The sequence below is a fragment of the Anas acuta genome, chromosome 8 (assembly GCF_963932015.1).
Source record: "Anas acuta chromosome 8, bAnaAcu1.1, whole genome shotgun sequence".
In the NCBI taxonomy this organism is placed as follows: domain Eukaryota; kingdom Metazoa; phylum Chordata; class Aves; order Anseriformes; family Anatidae; genus Anas; species Anas acuta.
The window spans coordinates 26862383-26881005 of NC_088986.1; the positions used below are offsets into that span (position 1 = coordinate 26862383).

The following is an 18623-nucleotide window of genomic DNA, read 5'->3' on the forward strand; positions in this document are numbered from 1 at the left end:
TGCTAGTGTCCACGTCTGCTTCTCCACAGACCTCTGGGCAGTGAAGAACTGGCAGGGCAATTTTTGCCTCTTTATTTAAACATGTGTTTGTCAGAGTTATTCAGTGGCTGTGGAATTTATGTCATCTTGAGAGAACATTAAAATGGACACAGTGGTATATGTAGCGTACCTCAACTTAAATTCAAGAATGTTGCTAGTTTTACTGGGTTATGTTCTTGCCAGTACTTGTGCCTCTCCACTGAAGCACAGAAGGGCGTAGCAGTTACTTTGTGTCAGCCAATTCTGACAAAAGAAAGGCAGCACTGTAAGTCTTAGGGTATAATATTTCCTAGCATCTATTTTACATCAGAAGTTTATGGTAATTTAACTGCTTAAGTGACACACTGGTTATGAACAATGTATGAGGATATGTGTGCTTTTTCTCCTTAACGCTGGTGTTTTGGTGCTATCTCTAAGATCAGTAACGGAATTGAAAGGATGTTATGGCTGACGTGACTGGCGCAGAAGGGTTCATGGTTGGTCACACATGAGGCTGGCTCCCCTCATGCCTGCCTACGCTTGAGCTGCTGCAGTGTTGCTGGGGAGGGGAGCCCCTGCACCTGGCACATTTAGGGGCTGGGGGGCTGCAGCAGGCCTGGGGCAGCAGCGAGCACCAGCCTTTACAGCTGGGCTTGCTGGGGTTCCTGGGGTCTGTCAGGGTGAGGACAGCATGGCCAGGAGAAGCCCGGAGTGAGGAGAGCTGGGGCTGTGTTACCACAAGAACCAGTGCTTGCGGCCCTGCAGCCTGCCTGCATGCCCCGAAATGGCTGCCGCCTGCCCGCCTGCCTCACGGTTCCCTCAGCCGGTGTCTTGCCAGCTGTACTTCCAGCCACCTGCTGCCGTGTCTTTAATGTCGCTGCCTAGAGATGCCTGCTAAGTAAGGACACTTTTAAATATGAAAATTACGGCATGGTCTGTTAGCTTAAGTCTCCTGGTACTGCAGCTGACAGACAGCACTGGGAAGCCATGAGCAGATTGCTTACTGCACCTTGTGGGCCATGTTGCCAAGTATGTAAAGCTAAATAAGGTGAACACAGGTGGCCAGATGAAGAAAATATGTATACTAATTGTAGCCAAGCCCTCAAGGCCCAAAGCTTCTCACCCCCAGCGTGATTGTGAAATCTCTTCTTTTGTGAAAAGAGACAGCTTCCTTTCGAGAGCTATTGATTTGATTTTGGCTATTGATTTGAGCCAAAATGTTCGAATTACTTTCATTCTTAAATAATTGCATGTTTAATTTTTCAACAAGAGGTAATTTAAGTATAAGTTAGAATTCATGATTCTGGGACAGATGGATTTTTTTTTCATACCAGTAATTAAGTTTGTTGGTACTGCAATTTATTTAAGGGTATAGAGCATCATTTTCTATCTGGTGCTTTGGTATATTTGACTTGTGTTGTCACATAATTACTGTATTTTTTCAGTTCAGTTAAATGCATCTTCTTTTGCATTTGCTTTTTCTCTTTACCTCTCACATGCAAATCTGCATTTATCCTGAAAAATAATGCTGCCTCAATTTCTAAAAAGTGGAGTCAGATGACTGAGCCATTTATTTATTTTTTTTAACTTTACCTTCACTTCTTGTGGCAGCAACTCACAATTTTCTTCTTTCTACTGCAGCTGAAAAAAAAAGTGCATCCTTTCTTTGATTAGAATGTGAGGTATAGACCAAATAAGTCCCAAGACTCAAGAGTCTGAAAGCTGTTTTTAAATCAAGTTTTTCCTTTTTACCAACTTGCTATAGGGCTTAGTAATTTGGTTGTGCCTCAGGTTACTGCTTTCTGGCTCACCTTGGTTGTGCGTCCTGCATCAGCTTATATCAACTGCAAGTAAATCGGAGCAACCTAATTGTTCCCTTTGTTATGCAATGTGCTTTCCCCTGCTTGGTTTGATTAAAAAAATAAATAAAAATGCATGAACCTTCATGCAAGCTAGCAGTTAAAACAAGGTTGCAAAAGCAGATAGTAGTTCATAGATGTGCCTTATTTCACAGTGATGTTTTCAGGGACCCATATTATATGTCCTGGAGAATAAAGTATATAGAAAAACAAAACACACAAAAACAACAGCAATAACAACATCAAAAAATCAACCTCATCATTAAAAAAAAAAAAGTCTTATTCTTGTTAGTGTTTCAGATTTTATGCAGCTCTACTTATCCAAATTTAAAAGAAAGAGGGAGCGGAGTTACTAAACACGTTTAATTACTTGCCCAGAAAATTAAGAATTTTCTAGGAAATTCCACATACCTTAAGTACAGAGTAGAAACAGTGAAAGTTTCTACCTTATTAAAGCAAGAGAAGAGGAGAAGCAGCCTCACTACTACCGTGTTTGTGGACGTTATCTGGGTCAAATGTTACCAAACTGTATTTTTCCATTATCATATTTGTGAATGATTTTTTTTAAAGTGCTTAGTATCCAAAGAAATTGATATATGAATAAACCTCTGTGGACTAAGAACCTTCTGAGCATCGTGTCAGGAATAAATGGGATGTATGAATAAACTTTCTGCATTACTAAGAATAATTTTCAAAGTATGATATTTTTACCAGATAAAGATAATTGTGGTGATGGTGGTGGGGGGAAATAACTTAAGATAACCATCTTTGCCTAGTAGATTGTGGGAATGAAAGGAGTTTAATATGCCTTCATGAAAACAAGTTTATTCATATCCTTAATTTGTGTTTTTGCTATTTAGAAACGAACAAATGGAATTAGAAGAAACTCCAGACACGTGGACCCAGGTTTGTGTCATGGCTTTTTAATAGTTAAACATTAAATAAAAAGAGCAAGAAAACTGTAACTCACTTCATCAAGTTGCGTTATGATTGCTATTGTAGTGTATGCAATGTTGAGAACTTGCTTCATTGCTAAAGTGAAGGTATAAAGCAATTTCTGTGTTAGCGATTTCAAAGATCTGGCCTATTTTTTTCTTGTTTTCTTGAAGCAGTGCTGCACTTCTGTCTGAACAATGAAATGCCTCTGGGCTTTTGGTTAACTTGACACACCTACTGTACTCTGCAATTAAAAGAAGTGATGAAAAGGAGACAGTTGCTTACAAAGCTTAGGTTCTGATCTGCAGAGTTGTGGGTATTCTCAACTCTTTACTGTATTGGTGCTCAGTGTTTAGCTCTATTGGATATGAGTTTCTCTTCTAAAAGACACAAACCAGTTGTAGTTTAATGTAGAATTTAAGTGATTTTAGTTTTCGTTAGTATAGAATAGATATTTTTGTGGAAACATGGCAGCAGCAACCCTTAAGAAAATTAAATACTTGCTTATAGATTGTGTACTCAAGCGGGTGAATGTTTCCTCTGGAGACCCATTATGTGCCTGAATGAAATACGCAATGTTTTTTGGTGTAACTGTGTGATATTTTCAGTATCATTTTTTTACAGTAATTACATTTTTGTCCTTTATAGGTTTCTTGTATAGTGTAATTACTGCAGATTTGTTATGCAGATACTATCTGGAAAGAACCTAAGCTGTAGATTATTAAAGATTTCTGGGTCTGGACACCTGAGAATAGTTGAGTCAAATATTAAACAGAACGGCAGCTTGATAACACATTATAGCCTGGCAGAGCTTAGCAGTTTTGAAAAAGTAAGAATGCTAGTTGTGCCACCAGCATTGCAGCTGCCTTGGCTTGGGAAGTCTAAATGTTCTAACTAGCTGAATCAGACCACACCTTTCTTACGTGTGTACCTTTGAGGTGTTTTGGACTGTGTATTGTCACTTTGTTCCCTCTAGTTTAAAAACAAAACAAAACAAAAACTAACAACTTCATGATGCCCCTAAGTTGTTCGTTGTGTTATTGGGTGCTCACTTTTTCTTCTTGAAGGATTTCAACAAACAGCTCTAAAACTTAATGTTTCCTCTGCTGGCTATACAAAGAATATCATGAAATCAAGAAAATAATTTGGAAGAAGATGAAAACACTTGTTCCAAATGGGACTGAGTTCTTTAATTCAGTCATATATAGTGCTGTCAACTACAGTGTATGCTTGCAGAATCGTCCGTACAGGTCTAGATCTTTAAACATGTCTAATATTAGGCTTTGAAAAGGTTAGGTAATTTTGTCTTTGAGAAGTTTTCAAATATACTGGCGGTTTTACTTCTTGTTGAAGTCTGGTAGAAATATTTACATGATCTTTATATACAAAGATACTTTTTAATTAGCTCTTATTGAAGACTAAGTACCATTCAAATCACTGGGGTCATTGAATTAAACAGATTCTTAAGAGCTTTATGAAACTAATGTCTAAATAATGCCTCCCTGTCCCTTTACCTGTACAGAATAGTACTGTGAGTTCTTGAGGTTAGTCTTAATGAGTAAAGTTCTTGGTCCCAAGTTTATTTCTGAAAGCCCATAGAAATGCAGAACATGTGCATTGTTTACTTCATTTAGAGATACTATTGCAGAAGACTATTACAGAATTGCTTCTGACATTATTATTTTTTAATGAAAAAAATTACATACTAACACTCCATATGTATACTTTGACAGTTTTCAAATTAAGTGAACTTTTTAATTTGTATTCTGTCAGCATATGTGTTCTGAGTCCTGCTGTAACTTGGTAGAGATAACAGACATTAATGTCTTGGGTAATCTCTTGGCAACTCTTTTGAATATTCTAAATAATACTACTCATCAGATACCATGTTGTCTTGAGAGACAGAAGGTGCCATCCAGAGAGCAGCACTCTTAAAAGATCAGTTATTTTGGGCATACATTGCTGCATAGACCCTAAGATCTTTTCAAGACAACTGTCACATAAATCTCTGGAAATCATAGCACCATGGTGATCTTTTTGCTGAGAGCAGTAGTCAGTTATAGATACTGTTTAAGGTCTTAATGTACTGCCTTATTATTGTTGTTACCATTTCATATATATTTAAAGAGAAAAGTTTGTTGCCTGGACTGGTGTCTGTGTAAGAGGTCTAACATGCTGCTGCTCACCATATTTCATGTCAATGCTACTGAAGCATCGGTACTAATTTAGGAAAGCAGACATTTGCTGTGAATCAATTGCAGGCACCTGCAGTGCCTTAATATGATGGAGTTTATCAGCAGTAAATAAAATTACTGTGGGCAGCAAGTATTTAATACAATCTTTTCAGCATCATGTTCTTGCCTAGTGTCTTTGACTAGTTTAGTAATGAATAATGAATGCAAGGAGGCTTGGCATAGTCAGGTTTGTGTGTTCTGGTTGTCTTTTTAGCTTTGTTACAGACAAATTCAACTTCTACTGACACCATTTAGCCCTGAATGGAGGGGAAGAAAATTGAGAAGTACTGTGAGTGAAGATAGTCTAAAAGAAGCAGTTGTTAATATGAGGATAGTGGGTTAAAATAGCTTCTGCTGATAGTTTCAACTAACTAGCTGAAGTACCCTAAAAGCAGTAAATTGTTCATGGCTGTATCATTTTTTTGGTGTTTGGTTATAAGTAGCAGTTTCCTCTTTTGAGATTTGCTTTTTCTTCTTCTTTGTGTTGAATAATAAGGAAACATAGAAGGAAAAGCGATTAATAATGAGAAAGCACAGAATTTCCTGGGAAATGAAAAAGGTGTGAGAAAAGAAATAAGTGCAGAAACAGTGCCGATAGATATTTTCTTTTGCTTTCCAATTTGTTCTCTGTCTCTTCTGTATGGCATGTGTTGTGACTTCACCATGTGGTCCAGTTATACATGCCCATCTAAACTGGTCCATCTACATTTTAGGGGAGCCAGATTTTGGAGAGACTTCCTTTGGATTAATTGGCAGATAATAAAAGCCAATGAGTGAATGAATCTGTAAATGCATCTGCATCTCTAAAACTAGGAAGAACGTAGTCCTGCATTTGCATTTTACTGTGGAACTACACAATTCTGCATAAATATGTTTGAGAAGTGATTAGATTGATGTCAGATTTTGCTTGGAATAGGCATGTGGAATGATAATTATATATAAGGTTTTCCTAATGTAAGGGGTCTCATGAAAGCTTCTGTATATGTTTAATTTTAAGCATGTGATATGCACTGCTGACCTGAATGACAAATGGACCATTCATATGTATATTCATAAGCATAAATCTAAGGTTTTGTGTGTTTTTCTTGAGAAGGATGATGCAACCTGACATGTTTATAATAGCAATCATTTTGTATGCATTTTAATAAGAGTAGATTTTTTTCTCAGCTATTGAAATAATATACTGTATGTTTGCTGTCTTTTTATTTTTAAGGGTGTAAAGAGTCTAAATATAATAGGTTCACAGTTTGTTGATTTTAAAACTAGCTTTACCCTAAACACTTGTGCTAATATAAACATTGGAACTTTAATCTCTAAAAGTGTGAAAGCATATTTCATATCAGAAGGATAAACGTGGTAAAAATAGAACGCTATAGAAGCCTTGTACTCAAGATTCAGTGCAGATTAAACTCAAAATCTGATCTGTGAAAGAATGTCATTGAGCATGTTCTGACATCCTAAATAGCTAATTTCTTTGTAAGCATGGATTAAAACGTAGAAAACCTCAGTTCTGAACTAAGGGACAGAAGCAGCAGGCCTCTTGACTTGAAATAAGCTGAAATACTGACTGAATCTTGTGGGGTGGAGACTGTGTTAACAAGTAATATATGCAAGGACATGTATATTGCTGTTGGGTGAAGCTGGTGTTCAGTCTGAGAGTTCAAAGTTCAAGCAGTAATTTTAAAAAGAGGTATTTATATTTCTGGTTGGTGTCTGGTCTGTACTTGCTTTGTGAAGCAATCCTTTATTATTGATTTTACACAGATCATAATGAAAAGAATCTGAAGGGAATAGCTGGGTTTATGGCCTAGAGCATATATATTTAACAAACAAAAAAAATGCAGCAAGCAGTACAGCAGTGGAGATTTTAATTAGCTGTGGTGGGAAGTGAGCTACTGTGTGCCTCGTACCTGGTTGCAGTTGGGTTGTGAAACCTTCTAACTAGGTTGTATCATTGTTATGTGTTTGATTACTAAACAGTGAAACAACATTCAGACATTTGTGTGTTGTGATAATGATTATATCTAGTCTTCTTTGTAAAAAGCTAGTAGTAAAATGCAGGTGGGTTAAATTTACTTCCTAGCTAAGAATATTGGATCATGAGATATTTCAACAAATTGTGATGCTGCGTGCTCTGTGACAGTCAAGTTTAACTCTGATTTTGGTTTCGGTGCCAGTCCAAGCATATGTCCAGCCTAAAGCAAAATCTGGTCCAAATTCAAGTGCCAGAATATCCCAACCTGTGGGTAATTCCTTGCCAAGCATGTAGCTGTTGCATACAAACCTACCCTTTTCAACTGAAAATTTGAAGCAGATCTCTGATTTTCTGATGAGCTATCCAGACAAGGCTTTGGTAGTCCTGATTGATTGTTGCCTTTCCTCGTTCAGCCCAAACACACAGAGAATATCCAGTTTCATAAATAAGAAAAATAGCCTTCTGCAACATTAAGCTCAGTGCTGAAAAATTGGTGCTCAGGAATTTATTTATTCTTCTCAGCAACGAGGGTACTTCCCTGTGGTCCTGGCCAGATCTCTCGTGGCCTATTGCTGACTGACCATTAATATCATTTTTGAGGAGAGCAATTTATGCTGGTTTTAAGCCACAGAAAAAGGGCTCCCCAAACCACAAGCCAGCATTAAACAAGCCCCCAGTGTTGAGCTTTCTCATGAGCAAGTGAGGAGCTGACTGTAGTCACTAAAAGTATCTCTGTATTACCGCTGTCTTCATCAAGATGGATTACACCAAGGCCATGTTTTGTCTTTACTACAGGAGTTCCTATGTATAGAGTCAAGAAATGTATTGATAGGTACGAGGCGTTTGATAATGAAGGTTAACAATTATTCTCCCATCAATAGAATGTGGGCATGGATACCAGTCCTCTTGTTAACAGTCCTTGCCTCTCCTTTCAGACTGAGCAGAGCAAACCATTACAGGTGATATGTTTCTGCATCTTCCTTCAGGACCTTACGCAGAGTCCTGCAGGCTTCTTTCTTTCTGTATTACACATCTTCAAAAAGGTTGTGGGACAGTCTTCCTGACAGCGTAGGCTGAAGTACTCCAGTGTACGTAAGACATTCTTTTCAGCTTTAGATATTGTGTACATTGAACATAAATGCGAGTTGTGATGGCTAGTTGAAGTACAGGTGTGTATAAGGAGCAGCTGACTGTAAATGAACTTGAGGGAAGCCTGAAGGAATACTGAAGGAAAGATGTTTGAAAAAACTTGCTTTGGTGATGGAGCTGGTGGTTTGACAAGTCTGAGGTCTTTTGTACTGCTTACTGTTAAGGGAAACTGAAAGGTTCACGATAAGAAACATTTATTGCATCCTGTAACTGAGGAGGAGTCTTGGACACTGCCGCATGCAGACTAGCCATGAGGACCTGTTTGCTAGGTCCTTTTGATTTAGCTTTTGAATTTCCATATTATAGATGAAAACATAGCTTAGATGGCTTATAAAAATAAAGGAAAAACAAGCAGCACACCAATAACTAGTTTAGACTTGAAGGAACTCAAACTTTTACTTCTCTGGGAGCTAGTGTCCAGTAACTAACAATTACATCCAAGTATGTAGAGTTCTGTACGATTTCCCTAGAGATAATTCTGCAGTGTTTGCAGAGTGTCATATTGCCTGAGTTGCTAAAGACTTCTCTGAAATGCTCTACTGTAATGTAAGCTATAAAACCTAAAATGAACTTTGATTATATATAAGACATGCTTAACTATTACAGGTGTTTTATTGGGTTTTGGATGCTTCTCCTTTCCATACGCAGCACCCAAACGTTTTGTTCAGGGTGCATTAAAGTGCACAGTGTGTGTCTCTAGGAATCTGTGTGAACCAGAGCCTCAGGTAAGGACGGGTTGAGCAGGGCAGCCAGGAGTTCTCTTGCTGCAGAAGAAGGGCTCCATGCTCCAGGAAGGCAGGCAGGCAGGCAGTGTTTCTTGCCAATAAAAGTGTAATTCTGCAAGTTCTGGAGTGGTTCAAGGAGTTGGATTGCAGCTGTAATTTGAGCAACTCTTAGTGTCGATGGCTGTGTTTTGACATGTTCTGCATCATGTGGCTGGGACGGCATGGGGGGTTCAACACCGGATTGAGTTCATTTCCTTGAGGTCACCAGATTCGTAGGAGCAGTTGAGGGGACAGCCCCCTGCAGGTGCATCTCAGCAGCAGTGAATTCAAAGGTTCCCTGAACTCTTGACTTGATTTGTGAGATCGAATTAAGTCTTTATGCCACATCTTAAAGAATGTATCTTACGTTTGGGTGCTCTGCCTTTGTGCTGCAGCGCTAATGCCATTTGCTGAGCTATTGTTGTTTCCCAAGATAATGTATTCATCTCTGTTGTGATACAAGAAAGAACACGTCTAATGTTTTGCACAAAGAAATTTTCCACTAATGCATTTCTGGGAGGTGAAGTAGAGTTTTGTCTTCCAATGAAGCATTTCAAATGCAGTTTAATGAATTTTATTTGGGTTGTTATATTTTAAATTGAAATGATTTTTACATTCCTGTTGGGGCAAGGTATTTTGAAAGGTGCCTGTCCCTTTGGCATCTCAGCAGTGTGCTAACATTCAGAGAAGAACATAGCCTTTAGCCTTTTCTTTTAATTAAACATCAGAAGACCCAGATGCCAAAGGGTGAAATATATTTATTTTTTGTACTCTTTCATCCTTGCCCAGTTGGATTGCAAGATGAGTTTGTAGTTGAGTAATTTAGACTCTTTTGTCTTATTGGATGTGTTTTGGGGACAGTCTCTAGATCTTGAGCAACTAACACTTTATTTTTCTCTTGAGTAATATGGTGTTTCGTACATGCTGAGCATGTATAAATATAACTTTTAAAGCGAGGTCAGTTAACAATTCTATAGCATCGTTTTTTTCTACATAAACTATCAGCTTGGAGCGTTCTGGGAAAAATGTCACTGTATGGAGGGAGCTGGCAGGCACAGAAAATAAGATTGGGATGAAAGTGGACAAAACAGGCATTGTATGATCAGTAAAACCAAAATGATACTGTTTTGCATTTTAATATACAATACAGCAGGATTTTAAAAAAGTAAAAATAAGAGGGGAAAAAGACATGTGCAGACCTGAAGTTGCCTTTAGTTACCATGGCAAGTAGAAAGGAATTGCACAGTATTTTGCTAATGTTTATTGGGACTTGTAAATCTCTTATTCATCCTCAAGAGAAATACTGCGTTTACCCATGTATTTCCATATCTGATTTTAATCTTCAGGGTACTGTTGTTCTCAGAAGGCAAAACAAAGTAAGGCAATGATTGATTAAAAATAGTCAAAAGTTACTGAATTTTAACATACTCTAAAGCATATGGTTTCTTTTTTTGTGGCTCGCTCATTTAACTAAATCAGTATTTGATCGCTACTTCAAAGTAATTCTCACACAAAGAATTTGGGAAACAGTGTAAAACTAAAAGCATCCATCCCATGGGAGAGAAAAGATTGCTGAAAATTCACAGAAGAGAGGCTCACAGAACTGCCTCAGCCTTCTGCCTAAGGAAGATTTTGCAGCTTGGTAGAAGGGGCCAGAGGCAAGACCCTGAGAAACTGATGTAGCTCTTCAGAAGAGTTTTTAATCTGCTCACCTCTTTGAGCTTCCAAGAGAAGAGAACAATGAGGCCGAGTTGGGCTGCGGGCCAAGCTTGCCCAAGTTCGATTCTTGAATGGTAACCAATTAAATGGATGCTTAGGGATAGAATATGGAGTGAGATGTTGTGGTAGTTCCCCCCCGGTAGCTCTTGGTTTTGTTTCTTAGCTCTTAAGAAAAATATGTGGAAGCTCTGTTTTTCTCTTTTTGAGCCAATCTAAAGTCTTGATATTCACAGCATCCTTTCACTATTAGTATCATAATTAGTCATGTGAATAAAGTAGTTATTTTAAAGCTGCTGACTGTTACTACTATTACTTTCTTGGTTAAAAAAAAAAGAGAAAGTGAATAGTAATTGGATATTTTCTCTTTTCACACTGTGCCACTCTTGAGTTATCTCTGTCATATCCCTTCTAGTCATCTCTTCCATCCCTTATCTGCTTAATTATTCTGATACAGAAACTTTTTGGTTTCTGACCATACTTTTTGCTTGTCTGCATGCTCATAGATCCAAGAATGATCTTTCTCACCAAAACTGCATGCATCCTATTGTACAGACACTTCAGTTCATGAAATCTCCATTTCTTTCTAAGCAGCGTTCTTCTCAAAGAAACAATTTTGCTTCTTCTGCAAGCCTTATTAACCCACTATTTACTCAATTTCAATACTGCTTATCAATTTTTTGAACAATAAAAACCAAGTATTTATAAAGGGAAGACCTTGGAAACGTATTTCAGAAAAAAAAAAAAACAAACACTACTATCTTCTACATCCTATGCTTTTGCTGCTTCTTTTTCTGCGGGAACTGTCTCATGATGAAAACTGGAGGAGAGTCTGATAGTGAGTCCTGTTAAAAGTGCTTTGCCTATCTCTTAGCGTATCTATCACCTTGATCCTCATGTTTGTTGTCTGCTTCTAAAGTATGTGCCCCATTTTTCTTCATTGTTTTATTTGTTGCGTTAGTTATCTACACTTATCTATATATTTGCAAATTGTGGTTTAGTAGTAGACTTTACCAGGCTGCCTGGTACAAACATGAGATATTCATATGAGGGCATCTACTGATATCAACTGAATTGCTGTAAAGCACTGCTTTCACACTCAATGTCATTTATTTCTCTGGTACTGAGGCTGTTTTAAGAAATAGGTTACAGATCACGATTAACAATTCAGCAATTTCATATTTGAATTCATTTAACACTGAAGAGTCATTCCTAGTAGTGACAGTACAAAAGTGATCTGATTTTCTTTAGTGGAATCAATTAGTTCAACTCTCTTGTTTTAATTCTTTGATGTTGTTCATCCAGGAAAAAAAAGGTAAGGTAACTTTATAAGGAATTCAAAGAAAGTACTTGAGTTCAGCTCTCTTTACTGCTCTTGCTGACCTGCAAATAAACAGAAGACTTGTTCAGTCTTGCACTAGTCATAGCTTGCATTTCTTAATCTATAGTGCATGACAGGGAATTAAATAGTAACTTTATTATCTGGTACCTTGAAAACTGCCCTGGTTCATAACCTTAGAGGTTATTCTTTAACCAACTGACTTGGAGTGGCAGATGTGGGGAGAGGAGAGAACATGAAGCTCTGTCTTTTAGTTCACATGGTAAGCAGCATGTTTACTCTTCTTGGATTTTTTTCCCCTTTATTGGTTTTGACAGCAGCAAATCGTATGAATTATGAAACAGTAACAAAAGATGCAGATGTGGATCCCAGCTTTTCTTCCAGAGTAACGGGTCATCTCTGGCAATAGCAGTTGTCTTGCAAGTATCGCTGATAATTTTAGTAGAGTGAAATTTGCATAATGCCACTAAATCTTCTACAGTTTTTTTCTCCCGTAAAATCCTACAATTTGCCTTATAGTTTTCACTTTTTTTTTTTCTTTTTTCTTGATCACGTAGAGAAGAGGATAAATGGGGAGAGACTCAAAAGGATGAGTAAAAGAATTACGGAGATTTAAATCTGACTGCTCTTGGGTGTTTTACGCTGCTTTTGTTAGCTCTCTGTTTCTGATGCATTGACATACGTAGCTCTGCGCATGGCTCAGGCATCTGAGAAATTCTGAGTGAGCAACTAAGCTCGAAGTGCTGATGCTGGGATTTAAATGCATAAAGGGCATTCGTTGTCAGAGCGGGATTTTGGGGAGGAAGAACCAACTCCATGAGCTCTGCTGATGTCAGTTTGATCTCTGGTGGTTCTTCGATGTAACTACAGGCTGCTGCCACAAGGTGTGGTCTTCCTTCCCCACCTGGGTATTCCCTCACTGTATTTTTTTAAACTATAATGGTTGTCTGGTTATAGGACTAAGTAGCTTCAGAAAGTTGATGAAAACCTGGTCATGAGAGGAGGTGCTGGTGACGAGGGCATGATAAGTGATTTCCTCTGAGATCAGGTTGCTGAAGCAGTGCAGTCCTGTGGCTGCACATTTCGGGAGGGGGGTGCAGCAGAAACCGTTCACACTGGCTTCTGTGGAACCTTAACTCTCGTCCTTTGCTGCTTTGTGACATGATTTGTGTCCTAACAAATTTCCCAGCATTTGCTGGAGCACACAATCCATGTTCATGCTGCAAATAGAGCACAGGAGGTCTCTCACTCATGGCAAGATGTAGATGAGGGTTATACATGTGTTTATTTTATTTTCTTAAGTAGGAATTGGGAAGGAAAGAGGCCAAAAAGTCTTAAGATGTAGCCTGATTGTTATGGCAAGACTGACATCTAGACAGGACTAGATGTGATTCCGATCTCTGCCTGTGATAATTTAGCAGTAAGAATTTATTTCAACAAAGAAGTGACCGTTGATCACTTTATTGTACACTTGGGTTTATATCTTTATGGGGAACACCCTTTTACTGCTTGTTTATTTATCGTGTGATCCGTGTTCAAGTTAAGTACGTAAATGGTAACAGAAAATCAAGCTATTTATTTTTAAAACAATTTTTGCATTTGTACTGAAATTGCAAATAGTTTTCTTTGTTAAAAAGGGAGGGAGTTGGCAGAAATTAGGGCATCAGAGTTGGGTGTAGATTGTGATAAGCCAGTCATGCCAGAAGAGAGAGGGTACTTTATAAATGAAGAGAGTGAACTGAAGTAAGATGTAGGACATGCATATATGTACAGAGTTTGTTACATTCATTGGATACTTGAAATATGGCCTGAGTTTGTGTACAGGTATGTCGACTGAATGAGGCTAGGGATACTACAAACGCATGGAAAAGCTGGGCATATCACAAAATACCATGCCCTTTGCACTTCTTCCAAGTTACTTGCACAGGCTGCCGGTGCTTCAAATGTGCAAAGTATGCAGGATAAAAATGAAATCACAAGTACGTATTGGGGATAAACAATTTCATCTACGCTGTGGTAACAGTGAAATCGTAATTCTTGGCAGTGCTCGTCTATATAGAAGTTTCCATGCAAAGAATCTTTATTCTGTGCTGAGTTTTTTTTTTGTATGTAGGGTAAGAGTTGCCGATTAAGAAGTGAAAGATACCTGCCATGAGAAGGGTAGAGGCTAACAAGAATAAATATTGCTTGAGGAGGAAGACCACAGGAGTGTTTAACTTGAAATGCTGAAGGATTATGCAGCATTATGAAGAGGGTGCGTGCAAGCGAGCTTAATCCGTCATTTGCTGGAACCTGCCTGCTTTGTCAGGCATCTGCCACTTCCTGCTCCTCTTATGTAATCAGTTAAAGCAACTCTTTTGCCAGAGAGTTTGTTTCTTGTAATTAGCAGAAACTGAGAGGAAGGTCTTTTATCTTAGAGTCAGATGCTATTAGTCAATACAGAGCACAAAAGAAATGTGAAAGATAATTTCTGTTTTTGCAGTGTCTGATGAATAAAATCTCAGCACATTTCCCGTAATGCATATTTTTAAGTTCTATCTGAGACCTGCAAAAGATGCTAGCTGGCTCAAGTCTGCCTTTTTATGGATTATAATATGTACAGTTACCACCTTGCTGTCCACAGATTACTTAAGTGTACAGATAGCACAGTCAGCAGGATGACTAATTCCATTTGTGCTGATTAGACTTGTTGAGAGGTAGGGTTGCCTCCCGTCATGCTGTGCTTTCAGGTACACTGCAAGAGAGATTGGACTATCGTACTGTTACTGCAGTGTATATATTTGTTAGAAAGGACAATTTTCTGTTGTTACTAAGCTCACCAACTTTTGTTCAAAATTAGTCGGTGAACATGCTACAGCTTACTCAACAGAAAATGCTGAGGTCCTGTTCAAGGTTCAGGACATTTCACAGTGTTAAATTTAGCTTACAAAGTTGGCTCTTGTTCTCCAGCCTTTTTCTTCTGACTCCTTGCCACAGGATTATCTGTGGGCCTGCAGAAGACAGTATGAAAAATCAGCTTGAAGTAATTATTTCTCCGAAGTCATGGATTATTACTATTTTTTTTTTTTTTTTAACCAAGATTTGTCCCTTTTTTTCAGAGGCTTTTGCTGCACACAGTCTCCTGTCCAGGCACACCTTCTTAGCTCGTCTATAGTATCTGCCCAGTAAAAGTTGTTCTCTCCTCAGGGCATAAACTTGTTGGAACAAATACACCTTTTAGAATGCCCTACCTGTCTTTGGGACCACATTAAAAGACATGGTAGTTAACTATGGCTAATCTTCATACCTTGTACCTTTATATAAAGCAGCACCTTACTTACCACTATGTTAAATTCATATGATAAAACTCTGGTTTGCTCAGTTTTTAAGAAAATAATGAGGATTCTTAATTTTGAAGCATTATTATTTTTAAAATTCATATTCCCTATTCACTCAGTAGATTACACTAAAATAAAATGTCATTTATTTATCAACAGAAGCAAAACCAGTGTATTTTTGAAACCTGATTATTCTTTGTCGATTCACATAACAATATTTTAGCACTAGGGCATTTCTAATGCTTGTTCAGAGTGCTGGGATAGTTTTCAATCTAGACAATTCCAAAATCCCTTACTCTGCCTAAGATACCTGCTTACATCACTGAAAGTAAGGACCAGTTGCCTGCAGAAGTTTTTGAAAAAAACACGAGAGATTATACAAAACGTTTGTTTGAAAGAAGACATGCCATGAAACAGAAAAGCAGTGTTTCAGTGAAAGATAAGTAGTTTTCAGTCCAGTTTATCACAAAATAAATGTGATTGTGACCCTTGTAAAGTTAGAGACCTTCCTAGCTCTCTGCCCCTTTCTTTCAGTGCAGTCTTTTCAAAACTGTCTTTTTGGAAAGGATAAACTGCAGGCATCAAAGTTTTAAATAGTAAATGCAAATTTCTGGGTATAAATAGTAAGCTGTGAAGGGCACAACCAGGTCTTCCAGAGCAGTGCACTGAAGTTTTCAGTATCAAGCTTGAAATACAACTGGAGTTTAGTGGAGAGGTCTCGTGTACTGGAAATGTTTGAAAATGGGATTCTTCATTGCTGCAGTTACAGAGGGATGTACAAGACCTAAGTGTGCTGTCTGTCAAGGAATAAAGCGAAGCATTAAGTTCAGCCTGGACTTGGCAGCCCCTACTGAGGGAGGAGTATCCACCGCAGTGAGTGTCAACGCACCCATGCTGCTGATGTTCCTAATGCTGCTCTCAGTGTCACTGAGCATTAAAAAGAGCTATTCTCAAATATCTTTGCTGAAAAAAAAAAAAACACTACCAAAACCACTAGCTAACTAGCGCTGTTGTTCAGAGCGAGGGAAGATGTCTCTGTGCATTGTTCTTACACCAAACTACTTCAATCTTAAATACTTCTACACAGGGTTTTTTTTTTTTTATTTATTTTTTTTTTTTTACAAGTTGCACAGTTTCAATAATTCAATCCTGTAACTTGAATAACACAGCTAGACTCGTTCCTTTTCCATGTAGGGAACTCTTGCTATGATCTGCAGTGTAACTCCCAAGTTTTGTGTGGGTTTTCTCTGGAAATGGAGCTACAGCTGCTTACCGGGAGAATTCTTGCTGCTGCTTAGGTCTACAAAACCCAAAGAAGCAAAAGGACTTCCTAAGCTGTAGTGTTTTTCTGTTTCTGATCACAAGTTGTTGATCAGACTGTTAGCAGACAGATTTTTTCCTCCCACACAGCATCATTTTAATTGATGGTTGACCATTTTTGCAGAGGTCTTTGCCAAGAATACAGCTTACATACACAGCGTTAAAGAGAAATGGTGGAAAAAGTCTGAATAATTACAGGAAAGGAGATTTGATGAGCAGTAAAGGACTGGAGAGAAATTTTGAGTTGAGGGAGAACACTCATGGAGAACAGGTTAGAGAGTTTTGATCTCTTTGGTAGTTCTGTTTGTCCTGTGGGATGGCAGTCCTATCTCCTAAATCTCCTATCTTGAAGTGAAAGAGAAATATGAGTGTGGTTTGGAGTGTGTTACAAATTCGTCATCTGAATCATGAGGCAGTGAAGATTTCCTCCATCTCTGCTAGGGAGTTCTCTGTTTGTGGAAGGGAGTTCTGGCTGGGCTGCATAAGCAGAAATTTAAACAGTTGAGCAAGGCTCATGGCAACCATTAATTTTTTAAGAATCAGCCTTCTGAAGTCTTCTGACTTAAATTTGAGTGAAACAGCAAAACCATGGTTTGTGGTTAGTCATGTGAAAAACACAGAGTCTGTACTGAATGTTACTCAAAGACAAACTTGTACTCAGAAGACAAGCAGAAGTGAAACAGTAAAAGCTGAGTCTTGGGTACCCCAACGTTTCAGTCATCTTGCCTGGATATAAGATTTATGTGCAACATCTAAAATTAGAACTTTAATTATGATGACATTCAAAAATAATGACTTAAGATGGGGAGAATAATAAGTTCAATTAAATTATCTTTTGAGGTATGTCTGTGTACTTATTCACTGAATTAATTTTGTCCAATAGTAATTATTTAAATTATTGCCTCTCTGAAAAGGGCACTTTAAAGACTGTGCTGGCATGTTCCATGTTCCACCAGTTCTGTAATTGGTCAGAAGTCACTCAGCCTAAAAGTAAAAAAGCAAGCAAACAAACAAAAAAAACCCAACTGCAACTATTGTCTTTCATGTCTTCAGCAGACAGTCCCGCAAGCTGCGTGGTGGTGTTGCTGTACTTGGGTCCTCTCCCCAGCTACGAAGTCTTTCTGGAAAGCTTTTCCCTTTGGCAGTAGCTGTATAATGCTGTTGACTTCCCCGGTTGCAGAAGTAGATGCCACTGATAATGAATTAAGAAGCAGTTCTCTTGATAAAATGCAAGAGAAAAATGCTTTTAATTCTGCAAGGCAGTCATTAGGAACAGGGATTTGAAGCAATGATTGACCCACAGCTAGAAGGGCTGATTTGAAGAACGTACAGAGGACTTTGTTTTTATGTACTCCATGCTCAGAGTAGAACATCTCTTTAATTAATTAGCTTTTCATAATAGTAGTGTTGAATTAAAACAGATAGTACCAAGAAAGATAGTAAAGGTTTGTTTTTTTTTGTATGTGTATAAAATCAACAAATTGTCATGGATGCTCAGTGTGCAAGTCTAACTCCGTCCACCTGCTCTTCACACTCCTGTCCGTAAGAACCCATCTATGTTCCTCTTTAAGTGATTTTTTAAGCTCCTTATTACTTTATTATCTGCAGTTATGCTTTATCTGAAATCTTCACAGCCTAACTTGACTGACTGCAGTATAAATGCTAATTTTGGATTCCTTTGCTTTTACTTAAATGTGGGGTTTACTTTGCCTGTCAGTCTTCGGTTTGTGCTGTTAATACATTTGCTACACTGTGGGTCACTGTTCAGATATTTAATCTGATGACACAACGAGGTGCTGCCATGAGTTGCTTTGCCCTTATTTCCTTGTTGAAGGGTGAAGGTGGCTGGAGATGTCTGCTCAGAGAACTGAGACAGTATTTCTTCTTGTCTTTGCTACAGGAGGCTTATCAATCACAGGATGTCAGTCTGCTCCTTGTCCTTGATGCACTGCCTGTTCTTTTTTTTTTTTTTTTTTCCAGCTATAAAAATAAGTAA

General features: G+C 38.2%; 1 protein-coding gene across 4 annotated transcripts in view; it reads left to right on the plus strand.

The window, feature by feature from the left end:
* Positions 1-18623, plus strand: part of VAV3 (vav guanine nucleotide exchange factor 3) — a 166202-nt gene that overhangs the window by 109396 nt on the left and 38183 nt on the right. For all 4 annotated transcript variants that reach the window (XM_068690042.1, XM_068690039.1, XM_068690040.1 and 1 more), the window contains exon 19: positions 2738-2783. In XM_068690042.1, coding sequence (XP_068546143.1) covers positions 2738-2783 — 46 coding nt within the window. The remainder of the gene's footprint in view (positions 1-2737; positions 2784-18623) is intronic.